Source organism: Lissotriton vulgaris, chromosome 1_1 (assembly GCF_964263255.1).
Source record: "Lissotriton vulgaris chromosome 1_1, aLisVul1.2, whole genome shotgun sequence".
NCBI lineage: Eukaryota > Metazoa > Chordata > Amphibia > Caudata > Salamandridae > Lissotriton > Lissotriton vulgaris.
In genome coordinates this window covers 1,014,597,399-1,014,617,520 of record NC_141685.1, presented here as the reverse complement: position 1 = coordinate 1,014,617,520, position 20,122 = coordinate 1,014,597,399, and the positions used below count along the sequence as shown (strand labels likewise).

The 20,122-nt window shown below is 44.6% G+C and overlaps 1 protein-coding gene across 1 annotated transcript in view; it reads left to right on the top strand.

Moving 5' to 3' along the window:
- The window catches only part of ATP13A1 (ATPase 13A1), a 446,812-nt gene that overhangs the window by 318,487 nt on the left and 108,203 nt on the right, over positions 1-20,122 (top strand). The window contains exon 19 of the mRNA XM_086961461.1: positions 12,823-12,919. Coding sequence (XP_086817587.1) covers positions 12,823-12,919 — 97 coding nt within the window. The remainder of the gene's footprint in view (positions 1-12,822; positions 12,920-20,122) is intronic.

Sequence of the window (20,122 nt, the reverse complement as noted above, 5' to 3'; positions counted from 1 at the left end):
CTCCGGGATAGTAAACTTTTTTGGAGTACCATCAATAGCCCATTCCTGCAAAAAGAGGAATTCCCTGTTCTCACTGCCCAAGTTAGTGAAGAGGGATGGGTGGCCCACTTCTCAGGGATCTTCGATCCAACTGGAGTGTCCTCTGTAAATTTTAACACCACTAGCAATACCCCAGTTGAATCCCCGAGAATTACGATCCACGAGGTGGATTTGGCAATAAGGAATAGAAAAGGGGGGAAAGCCCCAGGCCCAGACGGGGTACCAATCGACCTATACAAATATGATCCAGCACTCTGGAGCCCATTACTGACCATAGCCTTTAATGCTGCTATGGACAACAGGACCCCTTCCACCTGGGGCGAATCCATCATTATTCCAATCTACAAAAAGGGGGATAGAGGAGAGGCTAAGAACTACCGCCCTATCTCCCTGCTGGATTCATCACTGAAAATTTTGAGTAGGGTCCTGTTAGCACGCTTGGAAGATTGGGCTTTTGATAATAACATTCTTGCCCCATCCCAATATGGCTTTAGAAAGGGCCTTGGTACGATTGAACAATGTATTAACTTGAACCTCTTAATAGGGAAGTATACCAAGGCCAAGCCGGGATCATTATTTTTGTGCTTTGCAGATCTTTCAAGCGCATTTGATTTGGTCGACCATGCCCTGTTATGGACAACTCTGCTGGGTATGGGAGCCCCCCCTGATATCATCTATTTCTTAGCCACACTCTATTCTAACTTATCCGCCCAAATTCGTTATGGTCCTGAGGGTGAGTGTACACGGAAGATTAGAGTAAGATCTGGCATCCGACAGGGCTGTGTTTTAGCCCCGTTGCTTTTCTCACTCTTCATCAACTCGGTGGAACAAGAACTAAAGCAAATCCATGCCGATGCCCCCCATGTAGGTGGCACCCCTATACCGGTATTGCTTTATGCCGATGATACAGTTCTTCTTTCCAGGACCCCTATAGGCCTACAAAAATTGATGGATGGGTTTTATGAATTTATATTGAAAAGGAAACTCAAAATTAATAATACTAAAACATTTGTCATGGTGTGTGGGAAAAAGCTGAAACTTTTTAAACCTTTTTCTTTTAAGGAAAACCATATTACAATTGTCACTAATTTCTGCTATTTGGGAGTTGCATTTAACGACAGAGGATCATGGGCCCCTGAGGAAACAAATGTCAAAGCAAGAATGGGGAAAGCATCCTTAGGCGTCTTCCGCTTTGCCTCCAAAGTAGGAAGCCGCCGTATTGTGGATATGCTGACCATATACAAGCACAGATGTACCTCGATAGCATTGTACGGTTCAGGGGTATGGGGACATTGCAATGCCAAGGCCCTACAAATCGAAGAAAACAAGTTTATTAAACGGCTACTTTGTCTCCCCTCCTCTGCATCTACCGTTTTAACCCATTCGGAACTAGACCTGGATTACCTGTCTGACCTCACCGGATTGAGACCACTGTTGGTATGGAAATCCATTTTTACCAAGACGGAAACAGCATTTACCAAAGACATTATCAAAGACTGCTTACTCTTGGACAAAGCTTCGAGTATTCCATGGTTAAAATATGTAGCTTCGACTGTTAAAGACCTGTTTGACATGGACCTAGGAAATGACCCTACCTGTCTGAACACTTTAGACAAACAGGAACTAAAAAATGTCTATCTTAGGGCGAAATCGGATGTGCGAAGTTATGTTACTAGAGAATATTCTACCCATATTTTCCACCTGTCCTTGAAAGATGATAGCCGGGGTATTCCCATGTACCTTAATGTTATCTACAGACAATCCCATCAGTTTGTTCTTTCAAGGCTAAGATTAGGTATAGTACATAACTTGGTTGCCTTTCCGATTATGAAATCTCACCCAGTTACCCCATGTCCATGTGACGGTTCTTCCAAACAAAGCACAATGCACTTTTTATTACTCTGTCCCCTGTATAAAGCGCAACGCACTTGTTTCCTCAAGCCTATGTTCCTAAAATATTCTATGTATACCACTGATAGCGCTCTGAGGCTTCTTTTCTCACTTTCAAGCCCAGATATATGTTTTTATACTGCCACTTTTATACTGAAATCTATCAGAGCTAGACTTAGCATGGTTTTCCCGTAATTTTATGTGCAGTAATCCCCGCAGCATGCGACAATGTTATCTTTGTTTCTGCATTTTTTTTGTATTATGTATATGTAATGTTTTAAATTGTATACTTTTATGATGTTTTTCAAACATTCGAATAAAGTTATAAACTGAAACTGAAACTGAGTCTTGGCACTCCTGGAAGCTCTGCTGCCCGCTGAGAGCACCAGTTTCTGAGCTAGGTATTGTGGGGCGTTGTGGTAGAGAGCCTTGTGTGTCATACAAGAGATTTTGAAATGAATTCTGGCTTCAAACAGTAGCCAGTGTAGGGCTCTCAGGTCTGGGGATATGTGGGCGTTACTCTTAGAACCTGTGATGAGTCTCGCAGTTGAGTTGATCGTGGCTCTTATCGGGCCTGTCGATGACCTAGGGAGTCCGCATAAGGTTACTGCTCTGTATTTCAAGCGGGGGATAACTAGGGCTTGAACTGCTTGTTTGAAATCGAAGGCGGGCAGATAGGGTTTCAGCTTTCGCAGGGTCTTAAGGTGGAAGTTCGCTCCCTTTGTTGAGGCGCTGATGTTTTTCTACATCTTAAGGTTATTGTCCAGCGTTACCCCTAGAGATTTTGCTGAGTCGACTATGAGCGGTTGTCCATTGAGAGCCGTTAGGTGCTTCATCCAGTCTGATAGTGTGAGATTATTTAGGGGGAGCGATTACAAGGAATTCCGTTTTGAGGGAGTTAAGTTTCAAGTGGTTTTCGGCCAGTCAGATTTGGGTTTTTTGTAGTGTTTTGGCGCAATTCTACCCCCCAGACATTACGCATACAGTTGTGAACCCATTTCCATTAGGTTTGTATCAGGGGCACTCCCATACTATATGCAGGAACGTCCCCACCCTCTCTCCTACAGAGCCTTTCCTCACTCCTACCCATCAATACTTGTCACGTACCAGAAATGTAACTTCAGTGTAATATTTTCAGTTGTATCAGCCTCAGGTTTGCTGATATTGCCACTTCTTTGGGAGAGAAAGTGCCTCTCTCCATTCTTCGTCGTCGATCTCGAGACTGTCAGTCTCCCACTTCTCCTAAGTGCGAGCAAGGGGTCAGGGGTGTGGTGTATACTTTTTTTATATGTGAGGGAGATAGCCTTTTTCGGCAGATGACCGTCCAGCAGTCTATCCTCTAGGGGGGAGGACTCCGGAAGCGGTGTTCCGGGTGGAATGTTGGCCTGGAGTGAGTGCCTGATCTGTACGTATCGAAAGTATTCCGTTTGTGCTAATGCATATGGTTGCTGTAGTGAGGCAAATGTCACCATAGCATTGGGCCCCTATAGGTCTTTTATACGGGAGATCCCTATCAGGTCCCAGTTACAATGCTCTCTCTTACCACTGCCCCTTTGTAAAAAATGTAAAACCAGCTTTGGCAGAGCCAATAGGTATCGCCTTTGGGACCTTGTAAGTGCTTAGCCATGCAACAGTTGATGTTGTTGCACCAAGGATATTGTACTGCATAACTAAGCACTTATAAGGTCCCAAAGGCGAGATCTATTGGTTATGCCAATGCTTGTCTTCATTTGAGTATATCTTGCCACCATTATGGCTTATAGAAAATATGAATCCTAGTAGTTCAGGACTTCCCAGTGGGACTTAGTTTACCTAGTACTAGAACACCCTCCCTGGTAACTTGATATGGTGCTCTTGAAACTAAATGTCCAGTTTTTGAGCCAGTTCATAAAGCTTTCCTTCAACCTATAGCATGAAAAGCTGATTTTCTTGTTTCAATCACATCATTTCTTTGGGTTAGCACGATCCATGTTCTATTCTCTCATGAAACTTATGCAGTATTCCATAAGACTGAAGAACATGCCCAAATTGTCGTTCTAAAGTAAGTTTGTAGTTCATGTTAATTTATTCGTACGTCTTCCAACTTTTTTTCTGCATCCTTCTACCTCAGTGGAAAGGTCTCTGCATACATTAGATGTAAAGTATTCTTCAATATTAACTACGCAGAACATGAAATTTATAAATCTAAGTATTTGTGAATTGTGGGCCTGTTCGTGAAGGTGTAACCACCTCCAAACAATCTGTGCAAGTGGATATTCTGCAGCATTTTATCACAAATTCACAAAGGGTTTGCCAGGTAGACCTAAGGATCATGCTGTCAGAGGCAAAACAGCTGTTACAGCCTTGCTAAGGAACTTACCATTAGAGGAAATTTGCAACGCGGCAGCCTGAAGGTGTACCATGCTTTCACAAGACCCGGTCTTGAAACTGACAGCTGAGCTGCTGCTCAAACGAGTTAGGCCTTCGAAATGTGTTTGGATGAATAATTTAAGGCCCACTACTGTATTTCTTCTCTTCCTCCTTAATGGACCAGCTTGCTATTCTATTCAGTGATCATGATTATCAGTAGAGGTCTCCAGAAGAAGGCAAAGTTAATTGGCCGTAACCTTAGTTCTCCAAAAGAACTGGATCATCTGACGCTCGCTGGGTGTGATGGTATGCTGGTAGAGAGTGCTTCCTTGTAGGAGTGGTGGCCTTTTGATCTAGGACATGGGCAGGGCTCGTAAGTGCTTATGACTGCAACATATATTCCCCTGAAGGAGAAGTAAAGTACAAAACAAAAACGTTTTGTAAAGCACACAGCTGCCTCAAGAGAGGCTTTCCGGCACAAGCAACCTAGGTCAGACGAGCAAAAATTAGATTGCAGGGTTAGGTTTTCAGACTTTTTTCTTTAAAAAAAAGCAGTTAAACATAAGTAACTTGTCCTTCTCTTGGGAAGTCTGCTCTACAGCTAGTCTGTCTTCAGAGTATAGATGCTGCTTCCCAGAGCGGCCGCTATTCTTTTGTTTATTTAACAAGCCCCTTCGACCAGGCTAGGCTGAAAAACATAAAATTGTTCTGCATTTTATGGACTGGAGCTCTTTGAGCAATACAGCAACGCAAGACTGAAACCTGACATGAAGCGTGGAAGTACCCCCTCCCTTTAAAACTTCTAAACCGCGTCCATCAAATGTCTTCAGCCTTTCAGAGTAGGTATAAGATAAAGTGCTGTAGAAGACCCATTACTCATCTGTAATAGGAGTCCTCTTACATCGGTATTTAAAATGGATTCACATGTACCACAGCCACCTCCCTGAGAAGAGCGATTTCAGTAGGCATGTATCTGGAAAAATAGTCTAAACCGGAGTCTGTGTAGTACTGCAAATGCAGACCCATGTTTTTTTATTGCTACCTAAATACTGAATGTTCAAACGTGCTGGTGATCTATTTTAGTATTATGAAGAAGCCACTTCCTACCTAACACAGAGAATAGATAGAAAAAGATGCATGAAAGAGACCAAAGCTGAAAACTACACTTCATATAATTAGTTATTTGAGGTCAGTCAAGTGTTCATCTGCTACATATTGTAATAAATAAAAAAGATAGGGTGGTATAATTGCCCTCCTGTATATATTTCCTCTTTTCTCTACTATATGTGAACTGCTCTGGTACAGAGCTCACCAAATGGATTTTTTATGTAACACAACAAGTTAAAAGCAGAGGGAAAAGTTTACTTTAATAAGAAAACCACACTTTCCGCCCTGTTGATCGCAGATTTGACAGTGTGCGCTTGCAGAGCAAATTTGTCCTGATTACAATTACTGAGGCTTTCTGTTAACTAATTTGTTTTGTTGTTCCAACTTATTGCAGTCCTTGTTTAGCCTACTACGTCATGGTAAAAACACCGATTTAAACTAATGTAAACTGTACTTACTCCTATCAGTCTCAACTGTTGATTCTACTGTTGTCCTCACATCTTATCCACCGCTATATTTAGCTTTTTCGTTTTTACGTTTGCGGGAGCCGCGAGGAGTCACGGAAGCCATGTCAGTGGAGAGCCGTGGAGAGCCAGTGGTTGGGTGAGAATTTTTCAACATTCCGCGACTTTGAGCGTCATTCATTGCTGAATAGCACCCAGGATCACCACCCCTGAATTGGCACCATCATTTCAAGATTAACTCCATGCCTACTATTGTGCACTGATCTGGCGGGCTAACATTCCAAGGGCATTGAAGTGTCTTGGAGCCCTTGTTTATTGAAGGAAATCCTGCATGACCCCAGCCAGTTGAAATCTTGTTTTCAAGATAGAAATAGGATCAGGAGGTGGTCCGTCCAGTCTACAGACATCAGAAAGTGGTACTGAATTATTGTTATGGCAGCGGAGACTTTGCCTGCTTGACTGTTGCCGCCACCGGAGGGGAGAGAAGGATTAAGCGGGACTCCTAGGACCAGGATACTCCGCTCTTGCCGCCACTACCGCGCTCCTCCCCCTGACGTCTCACAGCTACATCAACGCAACCTGACCCCGCTGTGCGGGACGCGTGCAGGACACGCGCAGGGCGAAGCCCGGACCAAGGGCGGGCCCGTTTTGCCTGTTATAGACCGGAGGAGACCGGACCGGGCCCACTATCTAACGTTCACTGGAAGCCGTGAGTACTGTCAGCCCTTATTGTCCATATTTTCTGGGGATTATGGCGGCCCGCAGGGGTATGAAATCTACAACTACAGGGCACGTAGCCGGGACTTTGGACCAATTCATTCTGAGGGCATCATCTGTGTTAGAACGTGAGATAGCCATAACGGAACGCCGCTTGTCACTGGACCTGGCTTTCTCTAGGAGATCATCACTGGGCCCTCTAGCTCAAGTGTGCTCACCGGTCTATCCCCACCAAATAACTGCTACTGAAGGGCCACTTGGAGGACCAAACCCTCCCATTAGTAAAGCATTAAATAAGGTAGATTTGACCAAACGATTGCCGCCCGACCAGGAAGTAAACTAGGCGGCCATACCTCTCCTGAATTTCATAAACACAAAGAAGGAGCCATCCCCAAACGGAAACGGACGGGTGCACCACTTCGGGGCAGAAAACCTAAGCAGCCAAAACCCAATAACTGTAACGAAGTACCTATTGTGGAGCAAGGTGAGCAAAGTGAGTCAGCGGTGCTCCCAGTAAGCCTCCCAGTAAGCCTCCATGAGGAACTAAATAACCTCACACCCATAAGCCTTCCCAGCCCAGATTTGCTGTTGGAAAATTGAGCACGGTTATACTATCAATAATACAGCCCCTTGAGCAAAGACTAAAGTTAATTGAAAAAAGGTTGGCGAAAATGGAGGACCTAACTAGAAAAAATACGGACCTGGTAAAGGAATTAACTGTTATTACAGCTCAAGTTCGAGCACCAATAACCGTAGATGGGCTTTCGCCAACAAATTCGCAGCCTTCAACCAGCTGCCCACAAACTCCTTGGCTGCTACCTCAGAACAACGACCCAGCGCACGATTAAGCCACATTGGGACTAAAACTGTTGGAAATGCACGATCGCCAGGAATGGTAAAGCCAAAAACCCCGGGTAGAGTCCCCACAAATCAATCGAAGGGCGATTACTTCTCTTTAGATTCACCGCGTATCGACCTACCTCCGGAAAGTGTCCCTTACGTGGTCGTTCTAACCAGGGTTCCTAAGTTGGCCTCCAATAGAACGGAAACATATATGGAACTTAAAAACAAATCTATGCACTGGTTGAACACCCATAGACCTTTGCCTAGAAATGTGCGAAGTCAAATTCTGTTTGTTAGAAGAGTAGGTTTGGTGGGTCACAAACCGAAACATGTGGACGAGGATTGTGTAGTAATAAACTAGACTGTAGGGTAGTTGACCATGTGTGTAGAAGCTATCCTAATAGTGTAGTCTCAACTATCAAAACAATGAAGCTAAGTTATTTCTATCCACCAGATAATTCTCCCCCTACTTATTGCCCTAGGAACCTTGTTCAATGGCAACCCCAACGTGATAACTGGTGCAATGAAGAGGGCATGTGGGGATGGAGGGGCAGTGAGGGTGTTTTAGGCTTCCCAGTAAACAGGTTCAGTGTACTGGACCAGGTAGACTGACTACTAATGCCCTCTCTGTTTCGATCCTTGCCCCCATCAGTACACCACAGAACCAAAAGCCCTGGGGATTCTGCAGGGCTAATAGAACATCCATCAATCATTAAAGAAGGTGTGAGCAATGGGGGAAATCCACCTTTAGTCACGAGGGAGATAGTGGTTGGTATAAATGCTCAAGCAACACCTAAGGCTCAAACTGTTATACCTCCTGTCTGTAGTTTGATTGTACAGGTAGAATTAGCCCAACATGTGTCTAGTAATCAAGTGGGTGGATCCGAGAGCCCGAGGTCCCGAGCGAATATGGCGAGTAGGCCGACGCCCCCTAACGGGTCCCTGAAAATCTTTTCCTAGAATATTGCGGTTCTCGCCGCCAACATAGGTATCCCTGATTGGTGTGCATTTGTAGACCATTACAGGATCTGCCTATTCCGGGAAACCTGGGCTGTAAACCCCTTGCACAGAATGGGGTACGTCACTTTCATGGAGCCAGCCATCAAGGGCCCGAAAGGTAGACCATCGGGGGGTTGTGTACATGGGTAGGCATACACCTCGGTTTTACATTGAAAAGAATTGGCACAAATAGTCCTGATCTGACGTGTATTCTTATGACCCACAGTAAAACACCAAAATTGGCACTCATTAACATTTATTCACGGCCAAAATGGCAAGGAGGAACCTCCCAGACTCTAGATGCTTTGACCGCTCTATTGAATTCACTTCCGGGCGATGCTGTTCTGCTGATTTTAACTGCCATTATGAACCACTTAATGGTGTACCCCCGATTTCAACAGAGGAAGATGAAACCTGGCTAGTCCCACCCCCAAATATGTACCCAGTCAAAGGATTGGCTCCCCTTGTCCTCCAGCTGACCTCCCTCACCTATTCGTTCTCTTTAAGAGCTTGCTGTGGGCATTTCCAGGGGGAAATCCCAGGGCAACCAAACTACAGAGGAATGGGCCACGCATCTGTAATAGACTATTTCTTGGTTAGTCTGGAACTGTGGCACAAAGTCCTTGATTTCAATATAATCTGGCGTACGGAAAGGGATCACAATCTCTTGGCCATTGAGATGGATTTTAGCTTGGCCAACGAGGATCATGACAAGGAAACCTCACTAAGCAGTGATATCAGAGTAGTGCAAGGAGGGAGGCGAATTCGCTGGGCAACCATTAAGCAGTCCAGCGAAAATATGGCCAAAATGTATTATAGTATAATTCCACTGCTCGAAAGGGCAAATCTTACTATTGATAACCCTCCGGAGAATGGTGTGGGGACAGACCTTGGCGGAATTCACAAGGAATTAGCTGCTACATTGGCGGACTTTTTTTTATAAATCAGGACCTACCAAGCCCAAACTGCAGGGTGATAGAAATTCCTGGTTTAGCAGGGGCTGCAGGGATGCGAAGTGTATACTGCTTACGGCCCTCAAACAAGGCAATAAGGTATGTGTCACTGAAGCCAGGCAGGCATACAAGAAAATCATTTTTAATTCAAAATCAGAGTGGGAAGCAGAACGAGGGCAAGCCATTAGGTCTGCACTCGTTGCGAAAGACTCAAAGACCTTCGGGAATCTCGTTCATACTGGGAAACCAGAGGGTAAGACTATGATTGACCTAAACATTCCCGAAGAAGCATGGTCTCTACATTTTAAAGAGCTTTATTCTATTCCCCTAACTAAGAGAAGTGAATCCCCAGCAAGTTTTTTGGCCCCCGACCCTACGTGGTGTACACCACCCTGCACGTTGGCAGAGGTTCAAATGGCTGTAACAAGCTTGCAACAGAATAAAGCTCCAGGGTTAGACAGGATTCCTGGCGACCTCTACAGAAACGAACAGACAGTATGGGTACCCTACCTCTTATTATTATTATACAATGCTATTATCCAGGGGTTTACCACTTCCATGTACGTGGATGGGGGTGGAGATAATCCCCATATACAAAAAGAGTTCCCCGCTCGAACCATCCAACTATAGGTTTATCAGCCTTATTGATGTGAGCCAGGAAAGTTATGCTAGGCTCCTTTTACAACGTCTGCAGGACTGGATTAATGATGATAATATTTTGTCTCTGCTACAAGCGGGATTCAGGGCCAAAACTTCAACAATCGACCAACTATTCAGGCTCCAGGTCCTTTATTGGAAGCATGTTGTCCTGGAAGGGGGTAGCCTATATTTAACCTTCGTGGATTTGAAGTCCGCATTTGACCTGGTGGACCGTAACCAGCTCTGGAATATACTATTAACAATGGGGGTTCCACCATACTTATTCTACCAATTCAAACTTCTCCACGAAGGTACATTTGCCAGAGTTCGATTCGGTAAGCAAGGACAATTAACGGGCCCGTTGCCAGTTGAGAAGGGGGTTCGGCCCAACCCTCTTTTCCCTCTTCCTTAACGGTTTCATAGAAGATCTCCTTGTTATCAAAGATATAGACTCTCCAAAACTGACCTCCCAACGATTCCGCGCACTTATGTTTGCGGACGACACCCTCCTGCTCTCTAAATCGACAATCGGCATGCAGCGGGTGTTGAACCAGTTCACCAACTTCTGCAAAAAAAGAAACCTGGTGGTTAAGATTAATAAGACCAAGTACATGGTATTTAATGCCAGTACTATTAATTGCCCCCATCCAATGATGGAGGGCAGACCCCTGGAAAGGGTCCCCATTTTTGATTATTTGGGTCTATCTCTGAACAACAAAATGGGGTGGGGCCCCAAATGGCCACGGCCAACTTAAAATTAACTCAGGCTGTAGGGGGGATTTTAAAAGTGCAAAAAAAGTGTCTTAAAAATAGTAAGTGCCCCGCTTGAAAGTCCAAGCTAGGTTGTCGTCCCTATATGGGGCGCAACTTTGGGGCCACGCAGTATCAAATGAGTTAACCATCACAGAAAACAACTTTATTAGGCAAATTATGACTCTGCCAAGAAATACTCCATTAGTACCGCTAAGGCTGGATCTAAACATCTGCCCGATTGCAGATGCCATTGCCTCACGGCCACTGCTTTATTGGAGGAGGCTGTGAAGTACTCCTGAGTTGGCGAGCTACAAGGAGGAACTTAAGGTGGTAATGGCATCTCTAGGCGCTGGCAGGATTCCTTGATTATCATTTGTAAGGCAGTCTTTTATCTTGATTGGGCTGGAGAATCTCTGGAATAATCCAGAGGTCTCCTGCTCAGTCATCTCCAAGAAAACCTTGGTCCATACGATAAAGACTATAACCTAAGGAATGTATTTCGTTCAGTGAAAACCTCAAGTCTAACCTATGGTTTCTTGGACTCTAAGCCATACTATGGCTTTGAACAGGAAATCGATGTCATACAACCTACTTTAGCGAAGAAGCTTTATTTACAATTTAGATATGGAACCCTGCCTTTATATGCAACCACTGATAGGTGGACGGGGGGCCCAGTCCGTCCCTGCCCAGGATGTCGAAAGGAGGAGGAAACTCCTGTACATGTTAACCTCTTCTGTCCTGTATATGGTAATATCCGGAAGAAGTGGATCATTCAGCTATGTAAAAATCTGGGCATCAGGAATTATCTTGCTTTCTTCAGGATTTTAAAAACTGATACCAACGCAGTGATAGTGGCTGCCGTAGCAAAGTTCCTGTTCTCAATGTGGTTAATTTGTAGGAATTTGACTAGTTAAATCAGAATTATATTTGCACCAAGCTTAAACTGTGCAGATGTAGGGAGTGAATGTGTACATTAAATGGTATTTTACTACTTTTAAGCATTTGAAGACTTAACTTACATTTTTACAACTGTTAAATTTTTTTCTTCTCACCTTGATGATTTTTATTGATGATGGATTTAAATTAGATCAATCAATTTTAAAAGATAATTGCTATGTTTGAAAACTGCATATTTTTTCTAAAGTATGTGCTTTTATGGTTATACCCAACCGCAATAAAGTTTTTGAACTGAACTGAAAACTACACTTCATATAATTAGTTATTTGAGGTCAGTCAAGTGTTCATCTGCTACATATTTTAATAAATAAAAAAGGATAGGGTGGTATCATTGCCCTCCTGTATATATATATTTCCTCTTTTCTCTACTATATGTGAACTGCTTTGGTACAGAGCTCACCAAATGGATTTGTATGTAACACAATAAGTTAAAAGCCGAGGGAAAAGGTTACTTAAATAAGAAAACCACACTTTCCGCCCTGTTGTTGATCGCAGATTTGACAGTGTGCGCTTGCAGAGCAAATTTGTCCTGATTAAAATTACTGAGGCTTTCTGTTAACTAATTTGTTTTGTTGTTCCAACTTATTGCAGTCCTTGTTTAGCCTACTACATCATGGTAAACACACCGATTTAAACTAATGCAAACTGAACTTACATACTCCTATCAGTCTCAACTGTTGATTCAACTGTTGTCCTCACATCTAATCCACCGCTATATTTAGCTTTTTCGTTTTTACGTTCTGGATTTAAATAAGCTGCCCATTACTCTGTGGGCAAATTTCATGAACTTGAAGTTTTTTAAAACCTAAATTGTGTTGGAAAAAATGTGCTTTTTCTGAATAATTAGAAATCAGTATGCTTAAGGAGCAGGTACACTCAGCTGGTGGTGATGTATGTTGTCAAACCAGGAGCTCAAGAGTAAACATTTATAAATACTTGTAAATATTTTTTGTTTTACTGAGGTGTTTTTTAATTATTTTTTATGTTCATAGGCCCTTTTGTTTCAGTGAGTACTTGGTTTGGGACTTTTAGCTGGTTTAGTGAATGTTATGTACCAAGGCCGCATTTATGTCTAATTTTTTAATAAGACCTCACAATCTTTCTACTTTCAGGAATTTGTGATCACTACTTTAAAGGGGCTTGGATATATTACACTAATGTGTGGAGATGGAACAAATGATGTTGGGGCTTTGAAGCATGCTGATGTAGGTAAGTATGCTTTAGTATAAAATGTAAAAATACTTAATTGATCTATAGCCGAATACTTTTGAAGAAAGAAAATGCTAATGGAATTAATTAATCTACAGTAGCCCTTGAGAGACCAGTACAATAACCTGTTGCATGATATTGATAGGTATATTTACATATGAAATAAAGGAGGTGGATGCAGAGAAGTTTGAGAAGAGAAATTTCCACTTACAGGATTTATCCCTTGCTCCCTATCTTTCGTTTTTAGGTCTCGCCTGACCCAGCGCATGTGCTGGTCTGGCGAGACTTTTAGTAAGAGCTTCAAAAAATGCTACCATGGCTGGCCTACAGCTTAAGTTACGAGCAGAGGCGCCATATGGCTGTCCTCGTCATGCTCATTAAGCGCATCGCTCGCGGCGCTTGATCACAATCCCTTTTACTTTTGCGGGCGCTTTGATCAGTATTTTCACGGCCGCGTTAGTTTTTCGGCTGTGCGGCCAATGCTTGTTATCTGTGCGGCCAATGCTTGTTATCTATTCCTACCCTTTTTGCAGTAAGTAGCAAAACATCTTTTGGTTTTTATGAATTTGCTTTGCTGATTAAATTTTACATTCATTTTAACTGTATTGCTTAATTAATACTTTTCCCGGGAGAAATTCATACATCTATATTCCTGATGCAGTAAGGAGGGTATTGAGGAAGACGCATCGGCAACAGGTAGGTCTCCGGCTTTGTTTCAGCATCTTACTGGGCCCACATGACAGCCCCAGACTCATAACACTCATTTAATTTGGATTATCGGATGGACGGTGACTGTTAGATCGAGATCCTTTCCTCAACACTAGAAAGACCTAACCAGAGTGACCGCGTACCCTCCTGAACAACTTCTGTAATGAAGGGGAATGCACGGAGCCTGCGTAAGGTCAACATTTGTTTGTTAAAGATCTAAGTAGGAACATGAGACGGAGCTGAATGGCTGCTTGCTTGGCTAATTAGCGACATGCACGAAGACCACTTTGAACTTCAAGGACACAAAGCTATTAGCGTATACATCAAAAATTGATTAAACCTCTGTGCTTTTTATAATGATTAAAGATGAACCGCTCAAGTGGAAATCCTATGTAAAAGGCTGCAACTAGCAGAGCGGGGCGCTCTGATTGCGGCTCCTCCACAGGAAGCTGTCCTCGGGCTGGCGTGCTACCATTAACTCGCAGCACAGCCACCTCTGATGAGGCAATAAATATTGAACATTGCAACAGAATGGAAAAATCCAGCACAGGTCAGGAGACGCTCGTGTCATTATGTTCGAGGCATCTGGGCTGCTGAATTCATATCTGTGCATAGATCGCCGCCTAGTGTTGGGTCCGGATGATTGCACATTGTTGTCCTGGATGAGTCTTCGAAGTATCACGAGATAGGTGGCTCCTCCCCCGGACTACAGTGCGCATGGGCATCGTCTCCATCCTCAGATTGTTTTTTTTTTCCGCCATTGGGTTCGGATGTCGACAGGCCACAGCTCGTCAAAGGCCTCTAGTCAATATCCAAAAGCGCCTTGAACAACCACGTCGAGTCGAGGCAGAAGAGCGCGCCTCCGACGCCACAAGCACCGAAGTCGACGCAGGGCCAAAAACTTATTGGCAAAAAGGCAAAGTCGGTTCGATGCCGGCCCCAAAGAAGGTCAGTCTGTCTAAAGACACTATGCCACCGATAAAATTCGGACTGCCCCGACTGCACGCCCTAAGGCGCTCGATCCAAAACCTGGGGTCGAAACACCCAAAAAGATGTCATTGGGGAAAAGGAGTCATCCTCTAGAAGAGGACGTTATGTACCAAGAGCCCTCATATGATGACCAGTCGAAGCTACATATCGACTCCGAATCTGGTAGACTTACTATTTATCAAAGGAAGATCAGGTCTGAAAATCTTCTGGAATCATACAAAATTCACTCAAGAAGAAAAGGGATTCTTCAACATCGCTTGTCCTTTTTGAGACTGTGAGGTACCATGGCCAGGACACTTCTGCATACTCACCCACACCCACTACTGAGGATATGGTGTATGACGATGATGAACAATATAATTACCCTGCGGACACGGATAAGGATGACCAGACTCAAGCCTGAACAGACCCTGCTGACCAGGGGGAGTCACAGACTATTCCTGATACTCCTTCTTATCCTGTTAAAACTTCACCAACAGAAGATACAGCTGAGTTCAACTCTTTAATTGAAAGGGCAGCACAAAATCATGATGTGGACATGCATGCTGACCCAGTTGAAAAGGACTTCCTGTTTGACACTTTCTCCACTTCAGAGAAATCTGTTAAAACTTTGCCAATGCTAAAAGGTGTCCTTAAACACGCAGGGGACATTTTCAAAGAAACCACTAGAGCAAGGGTTATTAACCCCAGAATTGAAAGAAAATACAAACCAGCACCTGTGGACCCTACATATATTAAGGGACAGCTGCCATTAGACTCTTTAGTGGTCTCAAATGCTCGTAAGCGCGCCAACTCACAAACTACGGGTGATGCTCCTCCTCCAGACAAGGAATTCTAAGTATTAAAAGCTTCTGGGAAAAGGATGGCTGCTCAAGCAGCTAATATCTGGAGAATTTCTAATACACAGGCCCTATTAGCCAGATACGATAGGGCGCATTATGACACTCTAGAGCAACTGCTACAACATTTACCTGAGGCCTACAAGGAGGGAGCAGAAATGCTAATCCAGGAGGGGGAACTCATATCCAACGCATCTATTAAATGTGCGCTAGACGCAGCAGACACCGCAGCCAGGGCCATCAACACAAGTGTCATGCTCAGGAGACATGCTTGGTTGCGCATCTCTGGGTTCAAACCTGAGATTCAAACCACATTATTGAATCAGCCTGTGAACCCTGATTTTTTTATTTGGTCGTGATGTGGACACAATCTTAGAAAAGATTAAAAAAGACACAGAGACAGCCAAGTCTATGGGTGCCTTGCAGTCCCAACAGTTCAGAGGAGGTTCCTTTCGTCGCTCCAGTAACAGAGGAGCTACACGAGGCCAGGCATCACAACAGATTCCATACAATAAAGGGAGCACGCAGACCACCTATAATAAAAACAATAGAGGTGAATACCGTGGCAACAGCAGCAGAGGACGAGGGAATAACACCACCAGATCCTCCGCCAATACTAAACAGTGACGCCTTGTCACTACCCCCGGACCATGTAACACTGGTCGATGGGCGATTACAACAGTTCCTGCCAGTCTGGGAGAGCATTACCACAGACAGGTGGGTGAGACAACTTATTCAGTACGGCTATTGTCTAGAGCTAACTTCCACTCCACCCAACATACCCCCAAGACACCGTCCTATGTCCGCAGAGCACATAGTCTTATTGCAGCAAGAAGTTATCAGCATGCTGCAAAAAGGGGCCATAGAACTCGCCCTCATACAGGAACAGGGTACAGGGGTATACTTGCTGTACTTCTTAATCCCCAAAAAGGACGGGTATCTCAGGCCAATACTGGATCTCAGGCCCCTAAACCAATACATCTTATCAGAACATTTTCACCTGCTCACTTTACAACTGGTTCTGCCATTGCTCACTCAGGGAGACTTCCTCGCAACACTAGACCTAAGACGCGTACTTCCACATACCGATACATCCTGCACACAGGAAGTATCTCAGGTTTACCATACAAAATCAGCACTACCAGTTCAAGGTACTACCTTTAATGGTGACAACAGCCCCCAGGGTGTTTACCAAGTGCCTAGCAACAGTAGCGGCGCACCTGAGGAGAAACCATGTCCACGTCTACTCCTATCTGGACGACTGGCTCATCCAAGCTAAGTCAGTCCAGCAATGTGCCAGCCACATGTCTTGCAATATTCACCTCCTGCACAGCCTCGGATTCTCATTAAACTACGCAAAGTCTCATCTCCAACCCGCTCACGTACAACAGTACCTAGGAGCGACGATAGACACTCTGGTAGCAAAGGCACAGCCAATCTCAGCAAGAATCAACAGTATTCAATTACTGATTGAGATTCAGACCCCAACACTCGCTCCCAGCACGGGTGTTTATGCAGTTGATAGGCATGATGGCCTCCTGCATCTTCATAGTCCCTCACGCGAGACTACACATGCGTCCGCTTCAGGAGTGCTTAGCACGGCAGTGGAACCAGGCTCAAGGACAATTAAAAGACCTAGTGTTGGTGACCGGTCGCGCATACAACTCTCTGCATTGGTGGAACCCACAAAACCTTTGCAGGGCACGACCATTCCAAGAGCCTGTACCACAAATAGTGCTGACGACGGACACATCTCTCCTGGGCTGGGGAGCGCATGTCCTCCATTACACAGTGCAGGGACTATGGACGACACAGCAAAAGAAGATGCCCATCAACCTGCTGGAACTGATGGCAATCTTCATGGCAATGAAGGCGTTCAAGGTACATTTGTGCAACAAAGTCGTGTTGATCCGGACGGACAACATGACTGCCATGTACTACATACAGAAGCAGGGAGGGACACACTCTCCACAGTTGTCACATCTAGCACAAAGCATGTGGAAATGGGCCATTCAGAGGAACATATTCCTCATGGCGGAACACCTCCCAGGCAGGGACAACCAGATGGCGGATCTGCTCAGCAGACACAGCCACCAGATGCACGAGTGGGAGATACATCCCTCAGTGCTACAACCTTACTTCCAGCAGTGGGGTCACCCAGAGATAGACCTGTTCGCCACAAGGGAAAACGCAAAATGCCAAAGCTTCGCCGCCAGGTTTCCACATCCGCAGTCTCAGGGCAATGCGATATGGATGAACTGGTCAGGCAGGTTTGCGTACGCTTTTCCCCCATCCCCGCTCATACCACTAGTGGCACGCAAACTGCGACAACACTCCATGACACTCATCCTAGTTGCTCCAACGTGGGCGAGGCAACCGTGGTACACCACGTTCCTAGAACTTTCCGTGGTGCCTCATCAAAGGCTGCAATTAACACCCAGTCTTTTAACGCAAAGCCATGGAGACATTCAGCACCCAGATCCGCAACAGTTGAACCTTGCGATCTGGCTCCTGAAGTCATAGTTTGCTTACCTGAACTTGCCTCCTGACTGTATGAATATTATCAAAGAGGCAAGAAGACCTACAACCAGAGCATGCTATGCGGCGAAGTGGAAACGATTTGTCATCTATTGTACCAATAATGACATAAATCCGCTAGATGCATCTACTCAAAACATCATATGTTACCGGTTACATTTAAATAGATGCAATCTAGCCTACAGTTCTATACGTATACATTTAGCTGCAATGGCAGCTTATCTTCAGAACAGGCAACACCTTTCACTCTTCAGAGTACCTGCTATTAAAGCTTTTATGGAGGGACTCAAACGAGTGATTCCTCCAAGACACCCACCTTCACCTGTCTGGAACCTGAACGTGGTTCTAACCAGAGTGATGGGACCACCTTTTGAACCTCTACACTCGTGTGAGATACAATTCCTAACGTGGAAAGTGGCTTTCTTAGTGGCGATTACATCACTTAGAAGAGTTAGTGAGCTACAAGCCCTAACTATTCAGGAGCCATTCATACAAATTCATGCAAATAGGGTAGTGCTACGTACAAACCCTAAATTTATGCCAAAGGTGGTATCCCATTTTCACATCAATCAGACTATCGAACTGCCAGTGTTCTTTCCAAATCCAGATTCAGTGGGAGAAAGAGCTCTACATACCCTGGAGTTAAAAGAGCTCTCCTGTACTATATAGACAGGACAAAACCTTTCAGGAAAACTAAGCAACTGTTTGTTGCCTTTTCACCACAACACAAAGGCAACCCCATTTCAAAATCCGGTGTAGCCAGATGGATTATGTGCATACAAATTTGTTATCAGAAAGCTAAACGCACATTAAGAGTTCCCCCAAGAGCGCATTCCACACGCAAGTTAGTGGCATCCATGGCTTTCCTGGGAAACATTCCTCTAGAAGTCATATGTAGAGCAGCCACATGGACTACCATACAACCATTTACCAAACACTACTGCGTAGATGTACACTCCAAACAGCAAGCAGCTGTAGCACAGGCTATACTCAAGACTCTTTTTCAGGCTGCTGCAGCTGGCACGGGCAACCACCACTAAGGGGGAGACTGCTATACATTCTATGCACAGATATGAATTCAGCAGCCAACATGCCTCGAACGGAATATGCTACTTACCAGTATGCATCTGTTCTTGGCATGTAGGGCTGCTGACATTCATATCACCCTCCCTCCTCCCCGGTGCCTGTCGCAGCTGTAGCACTCAGAATTATTCTATAGCATGGACATCACTTACTGTATCATACTCCATCCCTGACACAATGGCGAAAAACAATCTGAGGATGGAGAGGATGCCCATGCGCACTGTAGTCCAGGGGAGGAGCCACCTATCTCGTGATACTTCAAAGACTCTTCCAGGACAACAATGTGCAATCATCCGGACCCAACACTAGGCGGCGATCTATGCACAGATATGAATGTCAGCAGCCCTACATGTCAAGAACAGATGCATACTGGTAAGTAGCATATTCCTTTCACAAGTGGAAGAGAGCACGCCACTGTGTTATCGTTTTGTTTTGAGAGCGAGCCTGTTGGAGTGAAAGCAGTCCGAGATGCTCCCTGTAGCAGCAATCGAACGCCTCATCAGAGAAATCTCGTTGCGCTGCTGTCTGACGCGGGAACCTGCAAGCTGTGTGTCACTGGACTTCTGTTTGTGATGGTGCCCTTCGGATACAGGACTAGTGCATGCCTATTCTATCGCAGAAATGCAAGAAAGGCTTGTTTGCGCTCTCTGATTTAGAGAAAGGGGGCTCCTGTTCTGTCCCAGAATTACAAACAAACTTAGAATAGAATCCTCGAGAAGAGGAGTCAGATGGCTATTCTATCACAGATGACGATTGCGTACCCTAAAATGAGGATTCGTCCCCCTGGGCACTAAATAAGCCCTGCGGTGGGTTTATTTGCTCTGTATAACTGTTTAGTATCCACCCTTGCAAGAACAAGTGTTCATTCCCTTTCCGTTGGCCACTACTGTTATTGTTATACCCTTGTGAACAAATTAATAGCAAATAACTCCACGTATAATGCATTAGTTCATAGCAACCTGTCCAGTAGCATGCATGCATTCTTAATGTCCTTATTTTTTAACATTTGAGAACCTTTGACAGCTCAGCAGATCTTCTCTTGCTA